Genomic DNA, 23,851 nt, shown 5'->3' with positions numbered 1-23,851 from the left:
TGTGAAATTTAAATTTTCTTTTAATGTATTCACCTAAAAAATGATTTACTCTAGGCCAGCATGTTTTCTTACGGTCCCCAGTAGTGGTGTTTTGCAGTTGGGGGGAGACAGGGAAAATGCTTCTAAATAACTTTTTCAATGTCAAAGTTTCTGCACAGAAATCATAGAATGATCTTACTGGTGGATTTATTAAGAAGATGTAGTTTATTTCTCCTGGAAGATTGGAGTATTTTATATCGGGGATGTTTTGATGAATTTGGAAACTGGCTAGTCATAGTGCTGTCTCTGAAAGTCACAACTGGCATAACTGAGTCTGTGAGTGGCTCGTATTAGGAAACAGATCCTGTGATGGGTTGCGGCCCTTGGTCACTGACTTTTTCAAAGCTCCTGCCAAGGCACACCAAAATAGGAGCTATAGTTGGAAAACTGTAAACTCTGTAGAACTTAAAAGGTATTGTGACCAACCCCTGATTGTAAAATCCTATGAACTTGAAATTATGTATAGGACAGACTATGCTACGTATGATATGAACAGCCTCATACTGAGTTTCATACTGAGTCTTGGTGTGAATATGGTTAATTTTACACATGTAAAGAGTAACAAATTTATTCAAAGAATCTAACTCATTTTGTCATTTTAAAACAAAGAATATCTTGTGTGTATGTGCGTGTGTGTTTGAGAGCATGTGTTTGTGTGTGCGTGTGTGTTATTCTCTAATGGGCAAATGACTCATGTAGAAACAAAAGTTCATTAAAATATGCTATAATTATATATAGATGTATATAGTGTGTGCCCTTAGCAGAGCCTTCTTGAATCCACAAAATGCTCAAAATACAAAAGTTTTGAAAATATTTACATCTTGTGAAAGTGTTTTTTCCATCTCTATTTATTACATTTCCCTGCTACACAGTCACCAAAACTCTCTGGAAAGTGATAAAGGCCTTAAGTAAAACCAGACTGGCATGGATCACTGACATATACTGGCATAAATTTAAAAAACGAAGCTAGCTGATTTTTAAGCCTTGGTTCATTTCACAAAAGCAATGAATAGCAATGCTGTCAAAGAGCTGTGCCTAGTCATAAAGCCTTTTCTGCATTTAAAATCCTGACTGGGAGCCAAGGTTTATCTTTAAACACTCATGCTTGAACATGTCCAGACAGAGTGTTCCTAATTGTAACTTGCCCTGCTTTCTTTTTCATCTAGAAAGTAGATTTCCTTTGTAAGGGATAGAATAAGCCGTGGACATTCAGACATAGGACTTAAGAATACATGTAACAACAGTATTTCAAGGCATTAAATGTTTATTTTCTGTGTAGTTGTTGAAATTACAGACTTTGGAATTAGCACCTGAATTGGCCTAACTAGCTCTGCAAATCATTAGCTGAAAGACTTGGATCTCTGTTCCCTTCTCTGTAACATGGGAATACTGAAAGCATCTATCGCATATATTTATTATGGACACTAAAAGAAATAAGGTATGGAGAGCACCTAGCACTGTACCTGACACCTAGAAAGTATTCAGCAAATATTAACTATTATATTATTATTATTAGTCTACTATGTGCCAGGCACTGTACCAAGCTCCTTGCATAATCTCATTGCATGGTCAACATATGACCTGCAAGGTAAATATAAGTACGGTTATTTTATAACCGTACTTATCTGGAGGATCAGAGAAAAAATAAGGAAACAAACTGGTAAGAAGCAAGACAATGACTCAAACCCAGGCCTCTTTAGCTCCATGTTCTTTATTCTGTTCATGTCCTGTTTCATACAGTACCAGTGATATGCGGCTACTTAAGTTTAAATTTAAATCAGTTTGAATTAAATGAAGGAAAAAATTTAGTTCCTTCGTTCCACTAGCCATATGCCAAGTCTCGATAGGCACATGTTATTAGTAGCTATGATACTGGATGGTACAGAGAGAGAATATTTCCTTCATTTGTTCTATTTGACAATATTGCAGTCTAGACCATACTATCTCTCCAGGCTGGTTTGCTCTCAATAGGACAACAAATTTTTTCTTTTAAATATTATAACAAAGGCTCATCAATTAATGACTTAACCCTTTGTAATAAAGACAACACATTGCTATAGATGGCCATGTAGATCGTAGCTAATCCATCTAACAGTCTACACAGGAATGAAAAATTTGCCCTTGGCCAGATCATCACAGTGCCCAAGAACTAGGAGAATCCTCCGCTGTAGTCTAGATGATCATTTTATTCAATAATAAGAACCCATGGTGATGGGAAATCCTAAAGCCAATGTGAAAATGCAAGATGAGTCTCCACCTCTCATCTACCTCTAATATGCTATGGACCTATAACTTTCATTTGGGGCTCAACAAGCTTAAAGCTGTTTTCAATATTTTTTAAGTTTCTGGGTGTAGTCTACTTAGGTGTAAGCTTTGGAAAGAGGAGATAGTGATTTATTATGTCGTTAACAATGATATTTTGCCCAGGAAATTTTTCTCTTAACTGGAAGCCAAATGACTTTTCTAGCGTGGTAGCCAATAAGTAATATTGATGATATTTATCACCTTCTTTTCACAGACCTTTTTGATTAGTACCAGATATTACAATCTGGAGACTGTAAGTGCGAAGGGCAAATGGGAGTGGCAAAGCAAACAACCGTATAATCCAATATTCAAAACAAAGTCAAATAGATTGCCTCTTTGAACAAAAGCTCTTTCATATAAAGCCAACTCTTGTTAGAGAGCAGAGTGGTGCAGCAGAACCGCGCTGGGCCCATAAAACCAACTTTGATTTCAGAAGAAATAGTTGAGGCATGAGGGACAGACCTGAGGAACTTCATGCATATAAAAGAGCAGCTGGCATCGTAGAAGGAGCATTAAGTAAGGGATCAGAAGATCTGATATCTCCATGGTATCCTGAACGTACTTCAACTATAGCATCTACCATATTATGTTTTAATTGTCAGTTTCCGTGTCCAAGTCTCCCATAGACTATGAGTTCCTGAAAACCTACTGCCTATCACTGTGTCTCACGACATGGTAAAATATGTATTTTACACCATCCACCCTCCAAAAAAAATTATGATTATATCCCAAACCCTTCACACCCCATTGTTATCGCTTTAGCCAACTTGCTCTGGCCCATGTGCTGAGCTGCTTCTCTTTGCCAAGCTGACTTGGTTTAATAGTAAATTCTAAGATCTTTCTCTAAAAGCACTTGATAAGAAACACTGAAAAAAAAAAGGAACAGGAACAGCTATAGTTCTTTCAGTTACGGTTAGTCCCACAAAGAGAAGAGTTAAAACAAAAATTAGGAACCAGTGGCTGAATATAAACTTGACTTCCTGAGAAGATACAGTAAGTCACCTGGAATGTATTCAATACTGAAGAATATTAACATTGTCCAAAATAATGAATGCAACCCCTAGGGAGGACTCATTTAGAGTTTGCAATTTAGGCCCTGAAAATTCTGCCTCATTATGCATTATGCAATATTATGCAAACTTTGGCAATATATGTGTTTATAATCTGATTAGTTCTCCCCCCATCTCCCCGCCCCGACACACACCTGCTCATCTCTGTGAATGTCCTCATGCAACTCGCTGATGGGAGATCAGGAAGTGGCTTCCTGCACCTGTAAGTATCTTTGCTACTACTAAACCAACATCTGACTCCTGAGAAATCCTTGGTTCTGCAGAAACAGCCATGCTGACATGAAAAAAGAAATGATTCCCAATCTACAACTACTACAACGGAACACTGACCCAATCTTTTGTCTTAAACTGGAGGCTCTGGGGTTGTTTTCTGTAACATGACATATATTTCCCAGTTAGAAAAGGGAGGCATTGCACAGGATGATTTTGAGATCATAAGACCTCATTCTGTCACTTGTTAGGAAGGCTTGCCTTCCTAAGGTAAATTCTTTCCCCCAAAATGAAGAAATCAAGTGGATTAGCTAGAGTGGTCTTTGCTGAATGCAATTGTTAATATCTGAGTTATTTTCCTTGGCAAAACTATGTTTCCTCTATGTTCTACTTCCTTTGAGAGAGCCTGGTTTGTAAGCAAATTATTTTCTACATTTGTTTTCCTTTCTGTTTTTTCAAGTAAACATTTTTATGAGCCATAAATCATGAGGAATCAGAAAACAAAGAAAGGCATTTGACTTTATCTCATGTGGCATTGTCACCAAAGCGTTTGTGCGTGCCATGAGCACAACTGTCATCTTTTCCTCCCCATGGACAGCTTTTGCTGACTCCTGTGAACAAGTTGACCCTAGAGCAAGCTTCTTATCAGGTAAAACAAGAGGAAGAAGGAGCAATTCCTACCATGGCAAACACTTCTCACCCCGACCCCCAGGGATAGGCATACGCTGTTGTAGCACATGATTCTGATTTTATCTCTATTTGGAATTGAACAATATAACTTAGCTGTTAAAATACACACTATTTCAAGGCTATTTCTAAGCAATGTCCAGGCAAAGAAGCCCTAAGGACCTATGTATCAAGAGCCATCACAAGCTAAACAACATTCTCTTGACAAATGTGCTATAGTGAATACCTGTCATGGGTCTTCCACAGTTGTAGGCAGAAAGCATAGAGTAGACTGGCTTGGGTCCAGGGAAGAAGAGCTGGTAACTTAGGCATTTCTAATATGACTGAAATTTAATCAATTCCATGATAGAACAAAGGTCAGCTTCCATGAACTAGTCCCTTCTCTGAGGTTCTCATTGTATGTTAAAAACAGTGCAATCCCATCTGGTTTCTTCTTTTTCTTAATTCACAGAATGTCAGTACTGGGGCTCAGAGTTCCAGCTACCTACTCTGGATTTTGAAGATGTTTTAAAAGATGATGAGCATGCATACAGGTGGCTCTCCAGGCTCAAGAAAGTCGGCATAGTGCGACTCACAGGAGCATCTGACAAACGAGGAGAAGTTTTAAAACTTGGGAAAAGGATTGGTTTCCTTTATCTCACATTTTATGGGTAAGTCACCCAATAGCTGGTGTTCTGCCATCATATATAGGGTTTGATATACTTTCCAGACAGGGACTCTTTTGATTGATGATATAGAAATTTCCACAATGTCTTGACAGGAAGTCAGATGAGAATCTAAAAGTGGAATTTCTCTGAGAATGACTGGAATGACGTCAGACGCCAAAGACAGGATAGTTAAAGGTTGAGGATTAGTTTGCTAGGGCCGCACAACAGAATACCGTAGACTGGGTGGCTTAAACAATACAAGTTTATTTCCTCACAGTTCTGAAGGCCAGAAGTCCAAGATCAAGGTGCTGGCAGGGTTGGTTCTTGGGGAGCGCTCTCTTCCTGACTTGCAGTTGGCCACTTTCTCACTGTATCTTCACATGGCCTTTCCTCAGGGTACCAGCACTCCTGTATCTCTTCCTCTTCTTATAAGGACACCAGTCCTACTGGATTAGGGCCCTGCCCTTAAGATTTCATGTAATCGGGAACTCCCTGGCAGTCCAGTGGTTAGGACTCCATGCTCTCACTGGAGAGGGCCTGGGTTCAATCCCTGGTCAAAAAAAAAAAAAAAAAAGGATGTCATTTAACCCTAATCACCTCCTTAAAGACCCTTTCTCCGAATGTAGTCACATTGAAGGTTAGTGTTTCATCATATGAATTTGGGGAGGACACAATTCAGTCCATACCAAGTGGGATAGAAGACTGTTTCTCTAAGGCTTTTTCAAAATATTCAGCTTTACAAATGTGAACGTTCATTAAAGTTTTACCTCCCAAGAGTTGGCACAAAATTAGGTTGGGCCCTGGGGAAATGAAACCAGCCACCAGATGTTTTAAATAAAGCTAACATGCAGAAAATTAAGTCTACGCACTTTAACAAGTAACAGGAAATACAATTGATTTTAACTTTGGAACAAGAGGCTGTTTGCATAAGAATTGCCTGGGAGGTAACATTAATTACGGATAAAGAAAACACTAGCAACAGGAAACACTACCTGGAAGTGGGGGTATGACTGTATTTCTAATCTTTAGGGTGAGCCTGTCATTTGCGATGGAGACACTTATTCTTGGGCTCAGAGTAGAGGGCACTAAAAGTGAAAAGGACCTGCAAAATGCAAAGTTTGCAAACTGGTAGCACACGGGCAGTATTCAGATGTGTTTTGTTTGGCTCACATGATATTGAAAAAAAATGGGATCAACACTTAAAAACTGGAAGATTTTACATTAAATATGGAGCTGACTTTTCTTGAAAAATCAAATGTAGCAACAACTGAGCTTAAACCCCTGCTTGCCAGCAACCTGCTGGAGGTAAGAAAAGGCTGAGCCCGGAAGACAGCATATTCTCACTCTCCAATTTCACGAATTCTGCCCCCAACTCCCAACTCAGACCTGCAAGAGCCCTGCTAGCCTTTGACTTTGCCCTTAGGTTTGCTAATCTAGAGCAAGACCTCGTCTGTAGGTAAACAGAAGGTCAAAAATATTCAGTCACTTGCCTTCAATGATTTGAGCATGTTTATTCATGGTAGAAGACTCTATCATGTTTAGGCTTGGATGACCCAGTCCCCACCCCCATCCCAAGAACAAACTTTTACCATTAGCGAGTTTGTGTCATACAAAATTTTTATCTCCCCTACATCTGTAAGAATTCAAGCTGCTTTAACAGATTACAGCAGCAACAACAGACAAAGGGAAGAGGAAGAGTCTTGAAATTATTAAGAGCCCCAACTGTATTATTTTCTCTCTATTTTTCACAACTTTCTGGAATAGATATTATCCCTGAGTTCACTAATGAGGAAGCTGAAGCCCAGAGAATTAAAGTATAAACCCAAGTTTCCACAGATAGTAAACAAGGAACCAGAGTTGGAATCTGTGTCTGTCCCATCCCTGGGCTTTCTAATCTACCTCACTATCAATCATAGTATGAAGGAAGCACATTGAAAAGATGCCTTAGGGCACTGGAGGTAAACAGAACACTTCAAGTATCTTCTAAGTTCTTTTTACTTCATTTTTATTTGCTGACAACAGACTTTTTGCACTGAGGCCAACACATTTCACAGTTTCATTACAGTGGCCAAATTTGGGGCTCTTTGTTATGGCTCCCTAATTTCCACCCCCATCCATCACATTAAGGGTCAGATTCTTAGTCCTGATTTATAACTTGTGTTTTATTTTGTTTTGTTGTTACAAATCCTAAAAAAGGCTTAATAATTTGGCCACTGATCTAATATTGTGAAATTTGTTGGAATGAATACTAAAGGTTTGTTGTCAAAACAAATCAGACTTCCTACTACTCTTCCATTCCCTTTGTCCCAGATCTTTGCATCTGACCACAGAGTTTACCTACACAATTTCATCTTCAGCAGTTGATCACATTTCTTCCCTAAATCTCTCAAACTATACCACACTCCAGAAAATGCCTTTCTTTCCACCTTACTGCTTCTTCCACCAATAATTGCCAAGATCTCTTTTTTTAATTTTTTTTTTTTTTTGGTAATTTCGAATTCCCTACCTCAAGAACTTAACGAAGAGAACAGTTTTGTTGTTGTTATTGTAGTAGCTTTGATTTTGTTTGTTTGCTTACTTGTTTGGGGGGATTTTGTCAACAGAATGAGAAAAGTGAATATTTTCCCCGAAGTTACTTGCCTTTTCTATACTGAAGTTAGGGTAACATGAGATTTAAAAAAAAGGGAGATATTTAGGACAATGTTTCTCAGCCTAGGCTGCACAGTGGAATAACCAATTTAAAAAATACTGACATCTGGGTCCCATCTCCAGAAATATTTTTTTTTAACAGGACTTGGATTTGGCCTGGGTATCAGGAATTTTAGAAACACTTCAGGAGATACTCATTTGCAGCAAAGGTCATAAGCCTCTGGTTGAGAGGAAGGGTAGTTCAAGAGAAGGCAGGTCACAGGAGGTGTGGAGCTTGGTTTCTTTACATCCTCTGAACTCTCACAATTATGTAGACTAAATGGCACTTGTCATGTTCTTCTTTGTACTGTGGTAATGCCTGGACGTGACTTTAGAACAGAATCAGTAGCTGCCTTAGACAGGGTCTCTCCCTTTCATATCTTTGTTTCTCCACCGGCCTTACTCTTTTATTTATTTATTTATTTATTTATTTATTTATTTATTTATTTATTTTTGGCTGTGTTGTATCTTCGTTTCTGTGCGAGGGCTTTCTCTAGTTGCGGCAAGTGGGGGCCACTCTTCATCGTGGTACGCAGGCCTCTCACTGTCGCGGCCTCTCTTGTTGTGGAGCACAGGCTCCAGACGTACAGGCTAAGTAGTTGTGGCTCACGGGCCCAGTTGCTCCACGGCATGTGGGATCTTCCCAGACCAGGGCTCTAATCCGTGTCCCTGCATTGGCAGGCAGATTCTCAACCACTGCGCCACCAGGGAAGCCCTGGCCTTACTCTTGTTTGAAAAATAACTGGTTGGTGATTGAGTGAACAGAAAGAATAAATGAAGGCAATAAATAATGAAGGCAATAATAATAATGCCAGAAATAGGAAAGAGACAGAGAAAGCAAAGTGGGGAATGTTAAAGGTAAACTTTGCTTTCCGGGTAGATTTTTCAAGGAGCCTGGTTTCCACTCTTGCTTAGCTGCCAAAAACAATAATAACTTGATGCTACTTCACATGTGCTTGCCTTGGGAAACTAACCTAGTACTTTTCCATTCAAATAGGGTTACTAGTTTAGAGAATTTAAACTGTGTGGGTCTAAAGTGAGAATTATAATGTCTATTTGGGGGTTTTGGCTGTCATCTACATTGTTAGATTGTTGGTTGGATAAACAAAAACAGTAGATTACAGAACTTTCTGTATTTTTAGCATAGGGTAGGCAAGGAATAAATATATAATGAATAAATTCACACCGAGTTTTTAAAAGACTATAAAGCAGCTGACGAATGCAATAATTATTAGAGCATTTCATGTTATAAAATTATGTCCACCTATCAAAATGGCAATAGCTTTGAGGATATATGTTTACATCATTTTCCACAGCTGTATTTTCTCAGATACTTGACATTTTTTGACAGTGCATCATCTAGGCAATATTTTTTCATGCAGCCATATGAAATGCTCAGTAACCTTACTGCCTTAATGATGAAATCTTTCCTGGGAGAAAAGAATAAGAGTTGGTAAAGAAACCCCCATTGTCAATTTTGTCAAATACATATACATGTGGAGCAGTATGTAAAAAGATGACCTTTTCAGGAGGATTTAAACCTTTGACTTGGAACAATGTAGTTTTTACAGAATGAGGCCAAAAGCCTCATCCCATGTCCCTGACCACACCCCACCCTCACAAAAGGAATGAAAATAGCTTTCTGGATCATTTCTTTCTTTATTGAACAAAATATCTGAATTTTATGACATAATTTAACCCAATGGGAAATAGTCGTTGTAAACTACACTCCACTGCCATCTTCAATGACTGAATGCAAGTTAGAATAATGCATTTGACAATGCATCCCACAGAGTAAATCTTAAAGAAAGTACAGTCACTGTCAATGAAAGAGAATGTCCTGGTCGGTGGTATTGTCGTCTTACTCATCCATACAACAACCATTCCTTGAATACTTTACCACATGCAAGGCACCATGCCAGGCATTTTGTTCTGAACTAGATCTGGGTTTCTACTTTATGCAAAACTATCTTTGGTGATTGCTGTATATGGGTGAATATAAAGAGTTGAGTTGACTTCATCTAGATAATCTGGAACAATAAATATTCCATAAAACCAAGGAACAAAGTGTAAAGTACCCCTGGACTTTTGGCATTACAAATGAGGGAACAAGATAGTCAATACATGCCAACAGTAATTAAAAGGTAGCACATAGCTCAAGGGTGATACTCTCCCAGCCTGGTGAAAGCAAGGTGAAGATGGGGTGATATTCAGCTATCAATATGGCAGCTAGAGAGAATGAAGTCAGACTCCTCAAACTTACACAGGCTACCACTGTATAAATAGGTGTGACATTACTACATACACATTTAATTATGACTATATAATTCTATACTTCTCCTCCCCATCTCAAGCTAGCCCAACTTAGATGCAAACCATTTTTTTTTTTTTTTTTTTTTTTTTTGCGGTACGCGGGCCTCTCACCGTTGTGGCCTCTCCCGTTGTGGCCTCTCCCGTTGTGGAGCACAGGCTCCGGACGCGCAGGCTCAGCGGCCATGGCTCACGAGCCCAGCCACTCTGCGGCATGTGGGATCTTCCCGGACCGGGGCACGAACCCATGTCCCCTGCAGTGGCAGGCAGACTCTCAACCACTGCGCCACCAGGGAAGCCCTAGATGCAAACCATTTTATCCACCAAAGAGAGTTGGTGGGGAACAACTACAGCCATAGCTCCTTTCTCACGTTGCTCAGGTTGCTTTCCTCCCTTCCAACTTAACACCTTCTTTCTTGCATGCATCTCCCTCGCTTTTCCATCTCCTTTATCCTGTCTACAAACAATATGTTCCAAGTCCTCCTCTGATTTTGGCTGCTTTTTGGCCTTTCGTGCCCTAGTTGCTTGACCTATTAATCTTTCTCCTCCTGTGTTCCAACCACCATCCCTGCTACATCCTCCCTTGATCTGGTAGCCTCTGCAGTTTTAAGAGAGAGAACCCCTCTCCCAGCCTCAGCTCTGTGAGATCACTACCAGCGCCACATCCCCATGCCCAGGCATTACAAGAAAACAAAATAAGTACTTTACTACTCATCCTAGGAGCCAGTTTTGCATTCTGAACCGTCCATCCGGAAAGAGGGGTGGAAATTCCCTTCTCTCCCATATATTCCTAATATCTAGTTAGGCAATTTCTGTTTCTTGTGGGAGATTCCACTTTTAGGGATAATGCATGCAGTGTGAAAGAAAATAAACTACTGTGTTGTAAGATATCACTACTGTTAGTTTGCTGGGTTGTAGTAATATTTGCTAGTCATCATATTTTGAGACTGTAATTAAGACAACAATGAGAAGTTCACATGCTCTTCCCTAAAAAGGCAAAAGCATAACCTGAGAATTTCTTCTCTAATTAGTTGGACAACTAAATTAACTGGTGTGGTCAGGGTATTACTATTTATATATACTTGTGTGTGGTGTGTGTGTGTGTGTGTGACACAGAGATGGGGTGGGAGAGGAGGGTTCGACATCGTATTTTTTAGTGTTTACCATTAATATTGTGTATTAACTAGTTACCTTTCTTGTGACTACTAGCCAGGATAACCTTTGAAAATAAGGCATGTGTATCTCATTGCCATTGCCACCGTCATATTGAGCTCTTTGCAGGCAGAAACAGTGGCCTGCTCAATACTACCTTGGTGTCTCACACACACTTATCTCTCAGGAAATGTTAATGAAAGGGAATGTATGCTATGATATTGAGAAATTCCATTTGATTAAGACATCAAAAATTCTTTCTTAGCAGTCGACATTTATCAGTCCTTAGAAAATTAACCTCATGAACAACTCATCAGAAAGTCAAGAGGAAGAAAAATACAAATTTCAACCTTAGCTAGCAAAACTCCTCTTTTCCAGATCAGAGCCCAGAAGTTCAGTTCTTTCTTCTTCTTTCTTCTCTCTAAGAATATTTTATTTTCTAGCACAAGCAAGATGCAGTAACACATGTAACAAGGATTAGACTAAGAAGAATAATCAGGTGAAAATTAAAAAATATATTTTTCTGAAACACTAACATCAGGAATAAAATAAAGATGATGAGAGACAATGAGGAATAGGTGTAAAAGCAAAGAAATTTATGAATCTTGGTGGTAGTCAAATTTTATCTTGTGGAGACAGCATGAAAGATATGTAAATGCTAAATAAAACTTATAAGGCCACAAATTGTAGTGGAAAATAAATAAATACTTTGAAACACTTCCTTCCATAAAGTTTAGGGAAGAATTGAGGACCCAATGCCCCAGAACATCTGTATTGCCTTACTACCCAGAGAGCTGCCCATGGGACCAGTAGGGAAGCAGAGCTTAATCATGGCTTCACCACCAGCTATTTGTAGGTGAGAAGTTGGTCTAAACTTTTAGTTTCCCAGAGTTCTATGATTCTCCTCTACTGAGGCCTTGTTTCTCTTTCTAAAGGAGTGTTTTAATACCTATCATGCCCTTTGAGGCCTTTGGATGAAAATTTGCTGGAAAAAATCTAAAAATGCTACTATTACTGCTGAGTTTTGCATCTGCATGAGTACCTTGCATGCAGGCTTCATGAGATGAATAAAATAATGTCAAACAGCAAATGTTTCTATTGGGCTGTTTGTCAAATGCACCAGCCAAGCCAGTTAAAAATTAACATTATTGAAATAGCCTCTGGGGAGAACAAACATATCTCCTTTCCAGCATTCACTGGATTTCTGCTAGCATTTCTGTAAGCCAGCCCAGCAGCACTTCACACATTAGCTTGTATTAGAGATTGAGGATGTATGAGTGAAAAATATGATTATTCTTTGGCATCTGGCCCCTTAGAAATTGCTCCTACCATTAATACTTCCTCCAAATCTGACTTTGAAACAGCTACTTGCTTGATATACATGTTACTAGAAAACATTTGTGAAGTGTGGGGACTGAAGAGGGGAAGAAAAAACAAGTTTACCCATTTTGCTGAAGTTTCTAGCCAAGCAATTGCTTGAGAAAACCACACAGCCCTTCTTGAATAAAAATGGCTATAAAATAAAAACTAACCTAGAAGCAATTCAGACTTGGGAAGAAAACTTGTCTGAGTTCTGAATTGAGTTGTAATTTCATCCTACTTTGTAAAAAATCTACCCTGAAATTTCTTAATGAGCTGTTTTAGATTTAGTACTGATCACAGTATTTGAGGATTGGGTTGGGGGAACTTTAAAATGTGTATTCTCCTGAGTATTAGGGTTTCCCAAGCAGAGTAACAAGCTGTGTTCTTTCGGCCATTGTGAATCCCAGTTTACGTTATCAGCCAAGAGCCAGTCTCTGGAGTTCCGTTTGTTATCTTGGGTTTCACGGTAAAGTAGCTGCCAACAAAACCACTTGAGTATGAGGTCATCTCATGAATGAAAGGAAAAATAATTTCTGTATCTCATGCTCCTCTAGAAATCACTTGAGGAAATTTACAGGCTACCCTACTAAGGCAGTTGCTTTTCCACAAGCCCTCTGATCCCCATTACCTCTTTGGTTATACTCTGTGCAGCCAAGACAGGCAGCTGCTGTTATTGAGATGGGAGAAAATAATTTTCTATTAAGCACTTTTTATGTGCTAAGTATTGAGCTCCATGCTTTACCATCATGATCTTGAATCTTGACGATTTTGATAAGAATCATTATCCCCATTTTAAAAGTAAAGAAACTGAGGCAGAAGAATCAGCTGCAAACTGTGGTTTACTTGACTCAACAGTCTGTAATCTTTCCTTTACAACACACCACTGCGGTGGTTTGTTGATATTAACATTTTCCCATAATCCCTAATGCCATAATAATGGTTGACTATCAAATGTGTCTTCAACTCATACTGCTAGTCCAGATGCAAGGGTATAATTTGACAGGATTATGTGGAAAGTTCTCAAACTAAACCGTAATGACAGTACCAGACTATTCATTCCCTTCCCCTCTATTAAATTCAAATTATAGCCAACTGTTTATGCAAAGGGAAAATGACAGTTGACAAACAGATAACTTGTCACAAGAGAAGATAAAGTTTGTATTTATTTTTCTTTTTTTAAAATTTTTTAAATTTTATTTTATTTATTTTTTATACAGCACGTTCTTATTAATTTTAGTCATCAATTTTATATACATCAGTGTATACATGTCAATTCCAATCACCCAATATATCACACCACCACCACAACCACCCCGCCACTTTCTCCCCTCAGTGTCCATATGTTTGTTCTTTAGATCTGTGTCTCAATTTCTGCCCTGCAAACCGGTTCATCTGTACCATTTTTCTAGGTTCCACATATAGGCGTTAAAATATTTGTTTTTCTCTTTCTGACATGTTTCACTCTGTATGACAGTCTCTAGATCCATCCATGTCTCAACAAATGACCCAATTTCGTTCCTTTTTATGGCTGACTAACATTCCATTGTATATATGTACCACATCTTCTTTATCCATTCGTCTGTCGATGGGCATTTAGGTTGCTTCCATGACCTGGCTATTGTAAATAGTGCTGCAATGAACATTGTGGTGCATGACTCTTTTTGAATTATGGTTTTCTCTGGGTATATGCACAGTAGTGGGATTGCTGGATCATATGGTAATTCTCTTTTTAGTTTTTTAAGGAAACTCCATACTGTTCTCCATAGTGGCTCTATCAATTTACATTCCCACCAACAGTGCAAGAGGGTTTCCTCTTCTCCACACCCTCTCCAGCATTTGTTGTTTGTAGATTTTCTGATGATGCCCATTCTAACTGGTGTGAGGTGATACCTCATTGTAGTTTTGATTCCACAGGCTGCAGGATTGTAGTTTTTCTTGCTTCTAAAGTTTATATTTTAATGTTTCACATTAATAATCTAAACTAGCATCCAATTCTTGTTCTGATGAAATAAATTAAGCACAGTTTTCCTTTCACCCCCTGAAAAACTATTAAATATGGTAAATGTGGAAATCTTATAGTTTTGTTTTTTTTTTTTGCAATGTACTACATTCTAAGTTTTTCCTAATGAAGGCCTTTGGAACTTTGGAGCAAATTGCTGTAACATTTTTCTTTATGTTTTTAGAGGCAGCTGCCATCTTTCTATCATTACCTGTCTTCATTTTTATTGTTGGGGGTATTATTAACCTTTAAAAATAAATTTTCAAAAAATACTTCTCATGGTAGAATATAGATACAGAAAAATCACATAAAACAAATGTATAGCTTAAAGAATTACTAAGGCAAACACCCTTAAATACCATTTAAGGTCAAGAAATGGTCAAGAAATGGAACATTGCCAGCCCCTCTACAGCCCATCCACAAGTCTTAACCAATCACAAACCTCTCTTTTCTCCCCACATGTAATAGCGCCCCTGAACTTTAAGGTATTCACTATCATATTCACTTACATGGTTTTCTAGTTTAAAGTATTAGCACCCAAGTGTGACTTCCTTAGCACTACAGTTTGGTTTCCCAACTTTTTAGTTTTCTGATATCTTTTTTCCTTACCTACAATCAGTTCTCTTTGTAAACATAAATTTATTAATCAGCACCAGTGCTATGTCAATGTATTTCTATTCACTTCGCTTGCCTGAAGCCCATTCTCTCATAAATTCCTCAGGAAGAACTCATGGGAACAATACTCTCTGAATTCTTGCATATTGAAAGCAACTTAAGACCTTTATACTTGAAAATCAGCTTGGCTAAATATCAAATTCTTGTCTCACAGCATCTCTAAGATGTCAGTATGGTTTTATTGGTAATCTAATTTTCTTTTCCTTATAAATAATTTGATATTTTTACCTAGATTCTCAAAAGATTTTATTTTCTTTAAAGACCAATAATTTTATAGACTATTTCTTCATGTTGGTTGCTCTGGGGTAACTTTTTCAGGGAGTATATGGGTTGATCTTTCAGTGTGCAGTTTCGAAGCTCATTTTTTTAATTTCAAGAATTCTTTTGAGTTGTAGATTTTAGTATTTGTTCTGTTCTTTACTTTGAGTTTCTTCTCTTGAGGACACCTATTATGTATATATTAAACCATCTTTGCCTATCCTCTTAATTTGTTACTTTCTCTCAAATGTTCTTACCTTTTTTAAAAATTTTTTAAATTGAAGTATAGCTGATTTAGAATGTTGTCTTAATTTCTGCTATACAGCAAAGTGACTCAGTAATACACATATATACTTTTTTATATTCTTTTCCATTATGGTTTATCCCAGATATTGAATATAGTTTCCTGTCCTATACAGTAGGACCTCATTGTTAATCCATTCTATATGTAATAGTTTGCATCTCCTTACCCCAAACTTCCAATCCATCCTTCCTCCAACCCCCTCCCCCTTGGCAGCCACAAGTCTCTTCTCATGATCATGGTATCTTCCCTGCCAGGTAATTATACAAGTCTGTTCTCTATGTCTGTGACTCTGTTTCTGTTTCATATGTAAGTTCATTTCTGCCATATTTCAGAATCCACATATAAGTGATATCATACGGTATTTGTCTTTCTCTTTCTGACTTACTTTACTTAGTATGATAATCTCTAGTTGCATCCATGTTGCTGCAAATGGCACTATTTTGTTCTTTTTTTATGGCTGAATAGTATTCCATTGTATATATGTACCACATCTTCTTTATCCATTCATCTGTCAGTGGACATTAAGGTTGTTTCCATGTCTTGGCTATTGTGAACAGTGCCAACATGAACATAGGGGGGCATGTAACTTTTTGAATTATAGTTTGGTCCGGATATATGCCCAGGAGTGGGATTGCTGGATCATATGGTAATTCTACTTTTAGTTTTCTAAGAAACCTCCATACTGTTTTCCATAGTGGCTGCACCAGTGTACATTCCCACCAAGAGTGTAGGAGGGCTCCCTTTTCTCCACACCCTCTCCAGCATTTATTGTTTGTAGATTTTCTGATGATGCCCATTCTGACTGGCATGAGGTGATACCTCATTGTAGTTTTGATTTGCATTTCTCTAATAATTAAGGGTGTTCAGCAGCTTTTCATGTGCCTCTTGGCCATCTGTACATCTTCTTTGGAGAAATGTCTATTTAGGCCTCTGCCCATTTTCTGATTGGGTTGTTTGCTTTTTTGTTGTTGAATTGTATGAGTCATTTGTATAATTTGGAAATTAAGCCCTTGTGGGTCATGATTTGAAAATATTATTTCCCATTCCGTAGGTTGCCTTTTTGTTTTGTTTATGGTTTCCTTTGCTGTGCAAAAGCTTGTAAGTTTGATTAGGTCCCATTTCTTTATTTTTGTTTTTATTTCTATTGCCTTGGAAGACTGACCTAAGAAAACATTGATATGATTTATGTCAGAGAATGTTTTCCCTATGATCTCTTCTAGGAGTTTTATGGTGTCATATCTTATGCCATTTTGAGTTTATTTTTGTGTATGGTGTGAGGATGTATTGTAACTTCATTGATTTACATACTCCTGTTCAACTTCCCCAGCACCACTTGCTTTGAGTCTTTCTCCCATTTTATATTCTTCCCTCCTTTGTTGAAGATTAATTGACCGTAGGAGTGTGAGTTTATTTCGGGGCTCTCTGTTCTGTAAAATTTATGCATATGTATGTTTCTGTGACAATACCACATTGTTTTGATTACTGTAGCTTTGTAGTATTGTCTGAGTGTAGGAGGGTTTTGCCTCCTGCTTTGTTATTTTTCCTTAGGATTGCTTTGGCAATTCTGGGTCTTTTATAGTTCCATATAAATTTTAGGATAATTTATTCTAGTTCTGTGAAAAATATAATGGGTAATTTGATACAGATCTCTCTTTTTTTAAACATCTCTATTGGAGTATAATTACTTTAAAATGGTGTGTTAGTTTCTGCTGTATAACAAAGTGAATCAGCTATATATATATACATATACCCCCATATCCCCTCCCACTTGCATCTCTGTCCCACCCTCCCTATCCCACCCTCTAGGTGGTCACAAAGCACCAAGCTAATCTCCCACTGTAATGCTGCTGCTCCCCACTAACTATCTATTTTATATTTTCCAGTGTACATATGTTCATGTCACTCTCACTTCATCCTAGCTTACCCTTCCCCCTCCCCGTGTCCTCAAGGCCATTCTCTACATCTGTGTCTTTATTTGTGTCCTGCCTCTAGGTTCTTCAGAAGCATTTATTTTTATAATCTATATATATGTGTTAGCATACAGTATTTATTTTTCTCTTTCTGACTTACTTCACTCTGTATGACAGACTCTAGGTCCATCCACCTCACTACAAATAACTCAGCTTTGTTTCTATTTATGGCTGAGTAATATTCCATTGTATATATGTGCATCTTCTTTATCCATTCATCTGTCGATGGACACAAAGGTTGTTTCCATGTCCTGTCTACTGTAAATAGTGCTGCAATGAACATTGTGATACATGACTCTTTTTGAATTATGGTTTTCTCACGGTATATACCCAGTAATGGGATTGCTGGGTTGTATGGTAGTTCTATTTTTAGTTTTTTAAGGAACCTCCATACTGTTCTGCATAGTGGCTGTATCAGTTTACATTCCCACCAACAGTGCAGCAAGGTTCCCTTTTCTCCACACCCTCTCCAGCATTTATTGTTTATAGACATTTTGAGGATGGCCATCCTGACTGGTATGAGGTGATACCTCATTGTAGTTTTAATTTGCATTTCTCTAATGATTGGTGGTGTTGAGCATATTTTCATGTGTTTGTTGGCAATCTGTATATCTTCTTGACAGAAATGTTTATTTAGGTCTTCTGCCCATTTTAGGATTGCGTTGCTGGTTTGTTTGATATTGAGCTGCATGAGCTGCCTATATATTTTGGTGACTAATCCTTTGTCAGTTCCTTCGTTTGCAAATATTATTTCCCATTCTGAGGGTTGTCTTTTCATCTTGTTTATGGTATCCTTTGCTGTGCAAAAGCTTTTACGTTTCATTAGGTCCCATTTCTTTATTTTTGCTTTTATTTCCATTACTCTAGGAGGTGGGTCAAAAAGGATCTTGTTGTGATTTATGTCATAGAGTGTTCTGTCTATGTTTTCCTCTGAGAGTCTGATAGTGTCTGGCCTTACATTTAGGTCTTTAATAAATTTTGAGTTTATTTTTCTGTATGGTGTTAAAGAGTGTTCTAATTTCATTCTTTTACATGTAGCTGTCCAATTTTTCCAACACCACTTATTGAAGAGGCTGTCTTTTCTCCATTGTATACTCTTGCCTCCCTTATCTAAGATAAGGTGACCATATGTGTGTGGGTTTATCTCTGGGCTTTCTATCCTGTTCCATTGATCTATACTTCTGTTTTTGTGCCAGTACTGTACTGTATTGATTACTGTAGCTTTGTAGTATAGTCTAAAGTCTGGGATCCTGATTCCTCCAGCTCCATTTTTCTTTCTCAAAGTTGCTTTAACTATTCAGTGTCTTTTGTGTTTCCATACAAACTGTAAAATTTTTTGTTCTAGCTCTGTGAAAAATGCCATTGGTAGTTTGATAGGGATTGCATTGACTCTGTAGATTGCTTTGAGTAGTATAGTCATTTTCACATTGTTGATTTTTCCAATCCAAGAACATGGTATATCTCTCCATCTGTTTGTGTTATCTTTGATTTCTTTCATCAGTGTCTTATAGTTTTCAGAGTACAGGTCTTTTACCTCCTTAGGTAGGTTTATTCCTAGGTATTTTGTTCTTTTTGTTGCAATGGTAAATGGTAGTGTTTCCTTAATTTCTCTTTCAGAATTTTCATCATTAGTGTTTAGGAATGGAAGAGAGTTCTGTGCATTAATTTTGTATCCTGCTACTTTACCAAATTCATTGAGTAGCTCTAGTAGTTCTCTGGTAGCATTTTTAGGATTCTCTATGTATAGTATTATGTCATCTGCAAAGAGTGACACTTTTGTTTCTTCTTTTCCAATTTGGATTCCTTTTATTTCTTTTTCTTCTCTGGTTGCTGTCTCTAAAACTTCCAAACCTATGTTGAATAATAATGGTGAGAGTGAGCAACCTTGTCTTGCTCCTGGTCTTAGTGGAAATGTTTTCAGTTTTTTACCATTAAGAACGATGTTGGCTATGGGTTTGTCATATATGGCCTTTATTACATTGAGGTAAGTTCCCCCTATGCCTACTTTCTGGAGGGTTTTTATCATAAATGGGTGTTGAACCTTGTCAAAAGCTTTTTCTACATCTATTGAGAAGATCATATGTTTTTTACCCTTCAATTTGCTAATATGGTTTATCACATTGATTGATTTGTGTATATTGAAGAATTCTTGCATTCCTGGGATATACCCCACTTGATTATGCTGTATGATCCTTTTAATGGGCTGTTGGATTCTCTTTGCTAGTATTTTGTGGAGGATTTTAGCATCTATATTCATCAGTGATATTGGTCTGTATTTTCTTTTTTTGTGACATCTTTGTCTGGCTTTGGTATCAGGGTGATGGTGGCCTCGTAGAATGAGTTTGGGAGTGTTCCTCCCTCTGCTATATTTTGGAAGAGTTTGAGAAGGATAGGTGTTAGCTCTTCTCTAAATGTTTGATAGAATTCGTCTGTGCAGCCTCTGGTCCTGGGCTTTTGTTTGTTGGAAGATTTTTAATCACAGTTTCAATTTCAGTGCTTGTGATTCGTCTGTTTATATTTTCTATTTCTTCTGGGTTCAGTCTCAGAAGGTTGTGTTTTTCTGCGAATTTGTCCATTTCTTCCAGGCTGTCCATTTTATTGGCATATCATTGCTTATAGTAATCTCTCATGATTCTTTGTATTTCTGCAGTGTCAGTTGTTATTTCACCTTTTTCGTATCTAATTCTATTGATTTGAGTCTTCTCCCTTTTTTTTGTTGATAAGTCTGGCTAATGGTTTATCAATTTTATTTATCTTCTTAAAGAACTAGCTTTTAGTTTTATTGATCTTTAGTATGGTTTCCTTCATTTCTTTTTCATTTATTCCGATCTGGTCTTTATGATTTCTTTCCTTCTGCTACTTTGGATTTTTTCTGTTCTTCTTTCTCTATTTGCTTTAGGTGTAAGTTTAGGTTGTTTATTTGAGGTGTTTCTTCTTTCTTTAGGTAAAATTTTATTGCTATAAACTTCCCTCTTAGACTGCTTTTGCAGCATCCCATGGGTTTTGTGTCATCATGTTTTCATTGTCATTTGTTTCTAGGTATTTTTTGATTTCCTCTTCGATTTCTTCAGTGATCTCTTGGTTATTTAGTAACGTATTTTTTAGCTTCTGTGTGTGTATTTTTTCCTCTAATTCATATCTAATCTTATAGTGTTGTGGTCAGAAAAGACACTTGATATGATTTCAATTTTCTTAAGTTTACCAAGACTTGATTTGTGACCCAAGATATGATCTATCCTGGAGAATGTTCCATGAGCACTTGAGAAGAAAGTTTATTCTGTTGTTTTGGGATGGAATGTCTTATAAATATCAATTAAGTGCATCTTGTTTAATGTGTCATTTAAAGCTTGTGTTTCCTTATTTATTTTCATTTTGAATGATCTGTCCATTGGTGAACATGGGGTGTTAAAGTCCCCTACTCTTATTGTGTTACTGTAGATTTCCCCTTTTATGGCTGTTAGCACTTGCCTTATGTATTGAGGTGCTCCTATGTTGGGTGCATAAATATTTACAATTGTTATATCTTCTTCTTGGATTGATCCCTTGATCATTATGTAGTGTCCTTCTTTGTCTCTTGTAATACTCTTTCTTTTCAGGTAGACTGCCTATTTCCTCTTCATTTGTTTGGTCTGGTGGGTTTTTACCTTGTTCCTTCATCTGCTATTTGTTTCTCTGTCTTCTCATTTTGCTTAACTTACTGTGTTTGGGTCTACTTTTGGCAGGTTGCAGGTTTGTAGTTCCCATTGTTTTTGGTGTCTGCCCTCAGTGGGTAAGGTTGGTTCAGTGGGTTGTGTAGGCTTCCTGGTGGAGGGGACTAGTTAGTGCCTGTGTTCTGGTGAATGAGGCTGGATCTTGTCTTTCTGGTGGGCAGGACTGTGCCCGGTGGTGTGTTTTGTGGTGTCTGTGAACTTAGTATGATTTTAGGCAGCCTCTCTGCTAATCGGTCAGGTTGTGTTCCTGTCTTGCTAGTTGTTTGGCATGGGGTGTCCAGCACTGTAGCTTGCTGATGGTTGATTGGAGCTGGGTCTTTGCATTGAGATGGAGATCTCTGGGAGAGCTCTTGCCGATTGATATTACATGGGGCTGGGAGGTCTTTGGAGATCCAATGTCCTGGAGTCTGCTCTCCCACCTCAGAGGTTCAGACCTGACACCTGGCTGGAGCACCAAGACCCTCTCAGCCACAGGGCTCAGAACAAAAGTGAGGGAAAAAAAGAAAGAAAAAATAATAAAATAAACAAAGTTATTAAAATTAAAAATTATATAATTAAAATTGTAAAAATGAAAAAGTAAGTTTAAAAAGAGAGCAACCAAACCAATAAACAAATCCATCAATGATAACAAGTGCTAGAAACTATACTAAAAGAAACAGACAGACATAACCTTAGGAAAATGCTAAAAGCAAACCTACACAGACAAAATCACACAAAGAAGCATACAGATACACATTCACAAAAAGAGAAAAAGGAAAAATATATACATATATATATATATATATATATATAAAAGGAAGAGAGCAACCAAATCAATAAATAAATCTACCCATGATAATAAGCTCTAAATACTAAACTAAGATAAACATAAAACCAGAAACAAATTAGATGCAGAAAGCAAACCCCAAGTCTACAGTTGCTCCCAAAGTCCACCACCTCAATTTTGGGATGATTTGTTGTCTGTTCAGGTATTCCACAGTTGTAGGGTACCTCAAGTTGATTGTAGAGATTTAATCCCCTGCTTCTGAGGCTGCTGGGAGAGATTTCCCTCTCTCTTCTTTGTTCGCACAGCTCTGCAAGTTCAGCTTTGGATTTGGCCCTGCCTCTGCATGTAGGTCGCCCTCTGGCATATCTTCTTCGCCCAGACAGGAGAAGGTTAAAGGAGCACCTGATTTGGGGGCTCTGGCTTACTCAGGCCAGTGGGGAGGGAAGGGTACAGAATGCGGGGCGAGCCTGCGGCAGCAGAGGCCAACATGATATTGCAACAGCGTGAGGCGCGCTGTGTGTTCTCCCAGGGAAGTTGTCCCTGAATCACGGGACCCTGGCAGGGGTGGGCTGCACAGGCTCCCAGGTGGGGAGGTGTGCATAGTGACCTGTGCTTGCACACAGGATTCTTGGTGGCTGCAGCAGCAACCTTCGCGTTTCATGCCCGTCTCTGGTGTCTGCGCTGATAGCAGCATCTCGCACCCATCACTGGAGCTCGTTTAGGCAGTGCTCTGCCTTCTGTGGGCACTCGGGGAAGGAATGCCCTCACCTCACACACCCCAAAACAATGGTCTCTTGACCCTTAGGCGGTTCCAGACGTTTTCTCGGACTCCCTCCCAGCTAGCTGTGGCACACGAGCCCCCTTCAGGCTGTGTTCACGCAGCCAACCCCAGTCCTCTCCCTGGGATCTGACCTCCAAAGCCCAAACCTCAGCTCCCAGCCCCTGCCCACCCCGGCAGGTGAGCAGACAAGCCTCTCGGGCTGGTGAGTGCTGGTCAGCACCGATCCTCTGTGGAGGAATCTCTCCACTTTGCCCTCTGCACCCCCATTGCTGTGCTCTCCTCCATGGTTCTGAAGCTTCCCTCCCACCCACCCCCTGTCTCTGCTAGTGAAGGGGCTTCCTAGTGTGTAGAAACTTTTCTTCCTTCATAGCTCCCTCCCAGATGTGCAGGTCCCATCCCTATTCTTTTGTGTCTGTTTTTTCTTTTGCCCCACCCAGGTACGTGGGGAGTTTCTTGCCTTTTGGGAAGTCTGAGGTCTTCAGCCAGCGTTCAGTAGGTGTTCTGTAGGAGCTGTTCCACGTGTAGATGTATTTTTGATGTATTTTTGGAGGGGAAGGTGATCACATCTTACTCCTCAGGCCACCTTGAAGGTCCCCTATCTCTTTCTCTTTTTTTTTTTTTGACATTTAAATTTTCCTCCCTTTCATCCTGTAGTCATCCAAAGGCATTATTTGTTATGCTTATTTGATCTTGTATTTCTTCTAATTTAGTTTTCATTTTCTAATTATTTTTAATTTTTTTTTCTTTTCTGAGTATGTCATCCCATTTTTGAGTTTCTGCTTCTTATGTAAGTTATTCTTTCATATATTGTACCAAAGTCTTCTGGATTCATTAGAAGTAGCTATAAGTAGAAAATAGAAGTTAGAAACAGAAAAAAATATATATTTTTCATCTTTTAGGGGCATATCCTTCTATCAAT

General features: G+C 38.4%; 1 protein-coding gene across 2 annotated transcripts in view; it reads left to right on the top strand.

Annotated features, from left to right (window-relative positions):
* Positions 1-23,851, top strand: part of BBOX1 (gamma-butyrobetaine hydroxylase 1) — a 75,324-nt gene that overhangs the window by 19,298 nt on the left and 32,175 nt on the right. For both annotated transcript variants that reach the window (XM_030864845.2, XM_060304426.1), the window contains one exon: positions 4,762-4,960. In XM_030864845.2, coding sequence (XP_030720705.1) covers positions 4,762-4,960 — 199 coding nt within the window. The remainder of the gene's footprint in view (positions 1-4,761; positions 4,961-23,851) is intronic.

Source organism: Globicephala melas, chromosome 8 (genome assembly GCF_963455315.2).
Source record: "Globicephala melas chromosome 8, mGloMel1.2, whole genome shotgun sequence".
Lineage (NCBI taxonomy): Eukaryota > Metazoa > Chordata > Mammalia > Artiodactyla > Delphinidae > Globicephala > Globicephala melas.
Note: the sequence above shows the minus strand (reverse complement) of the source record. Positions and strands in the feature narration are given on the sequence as shown.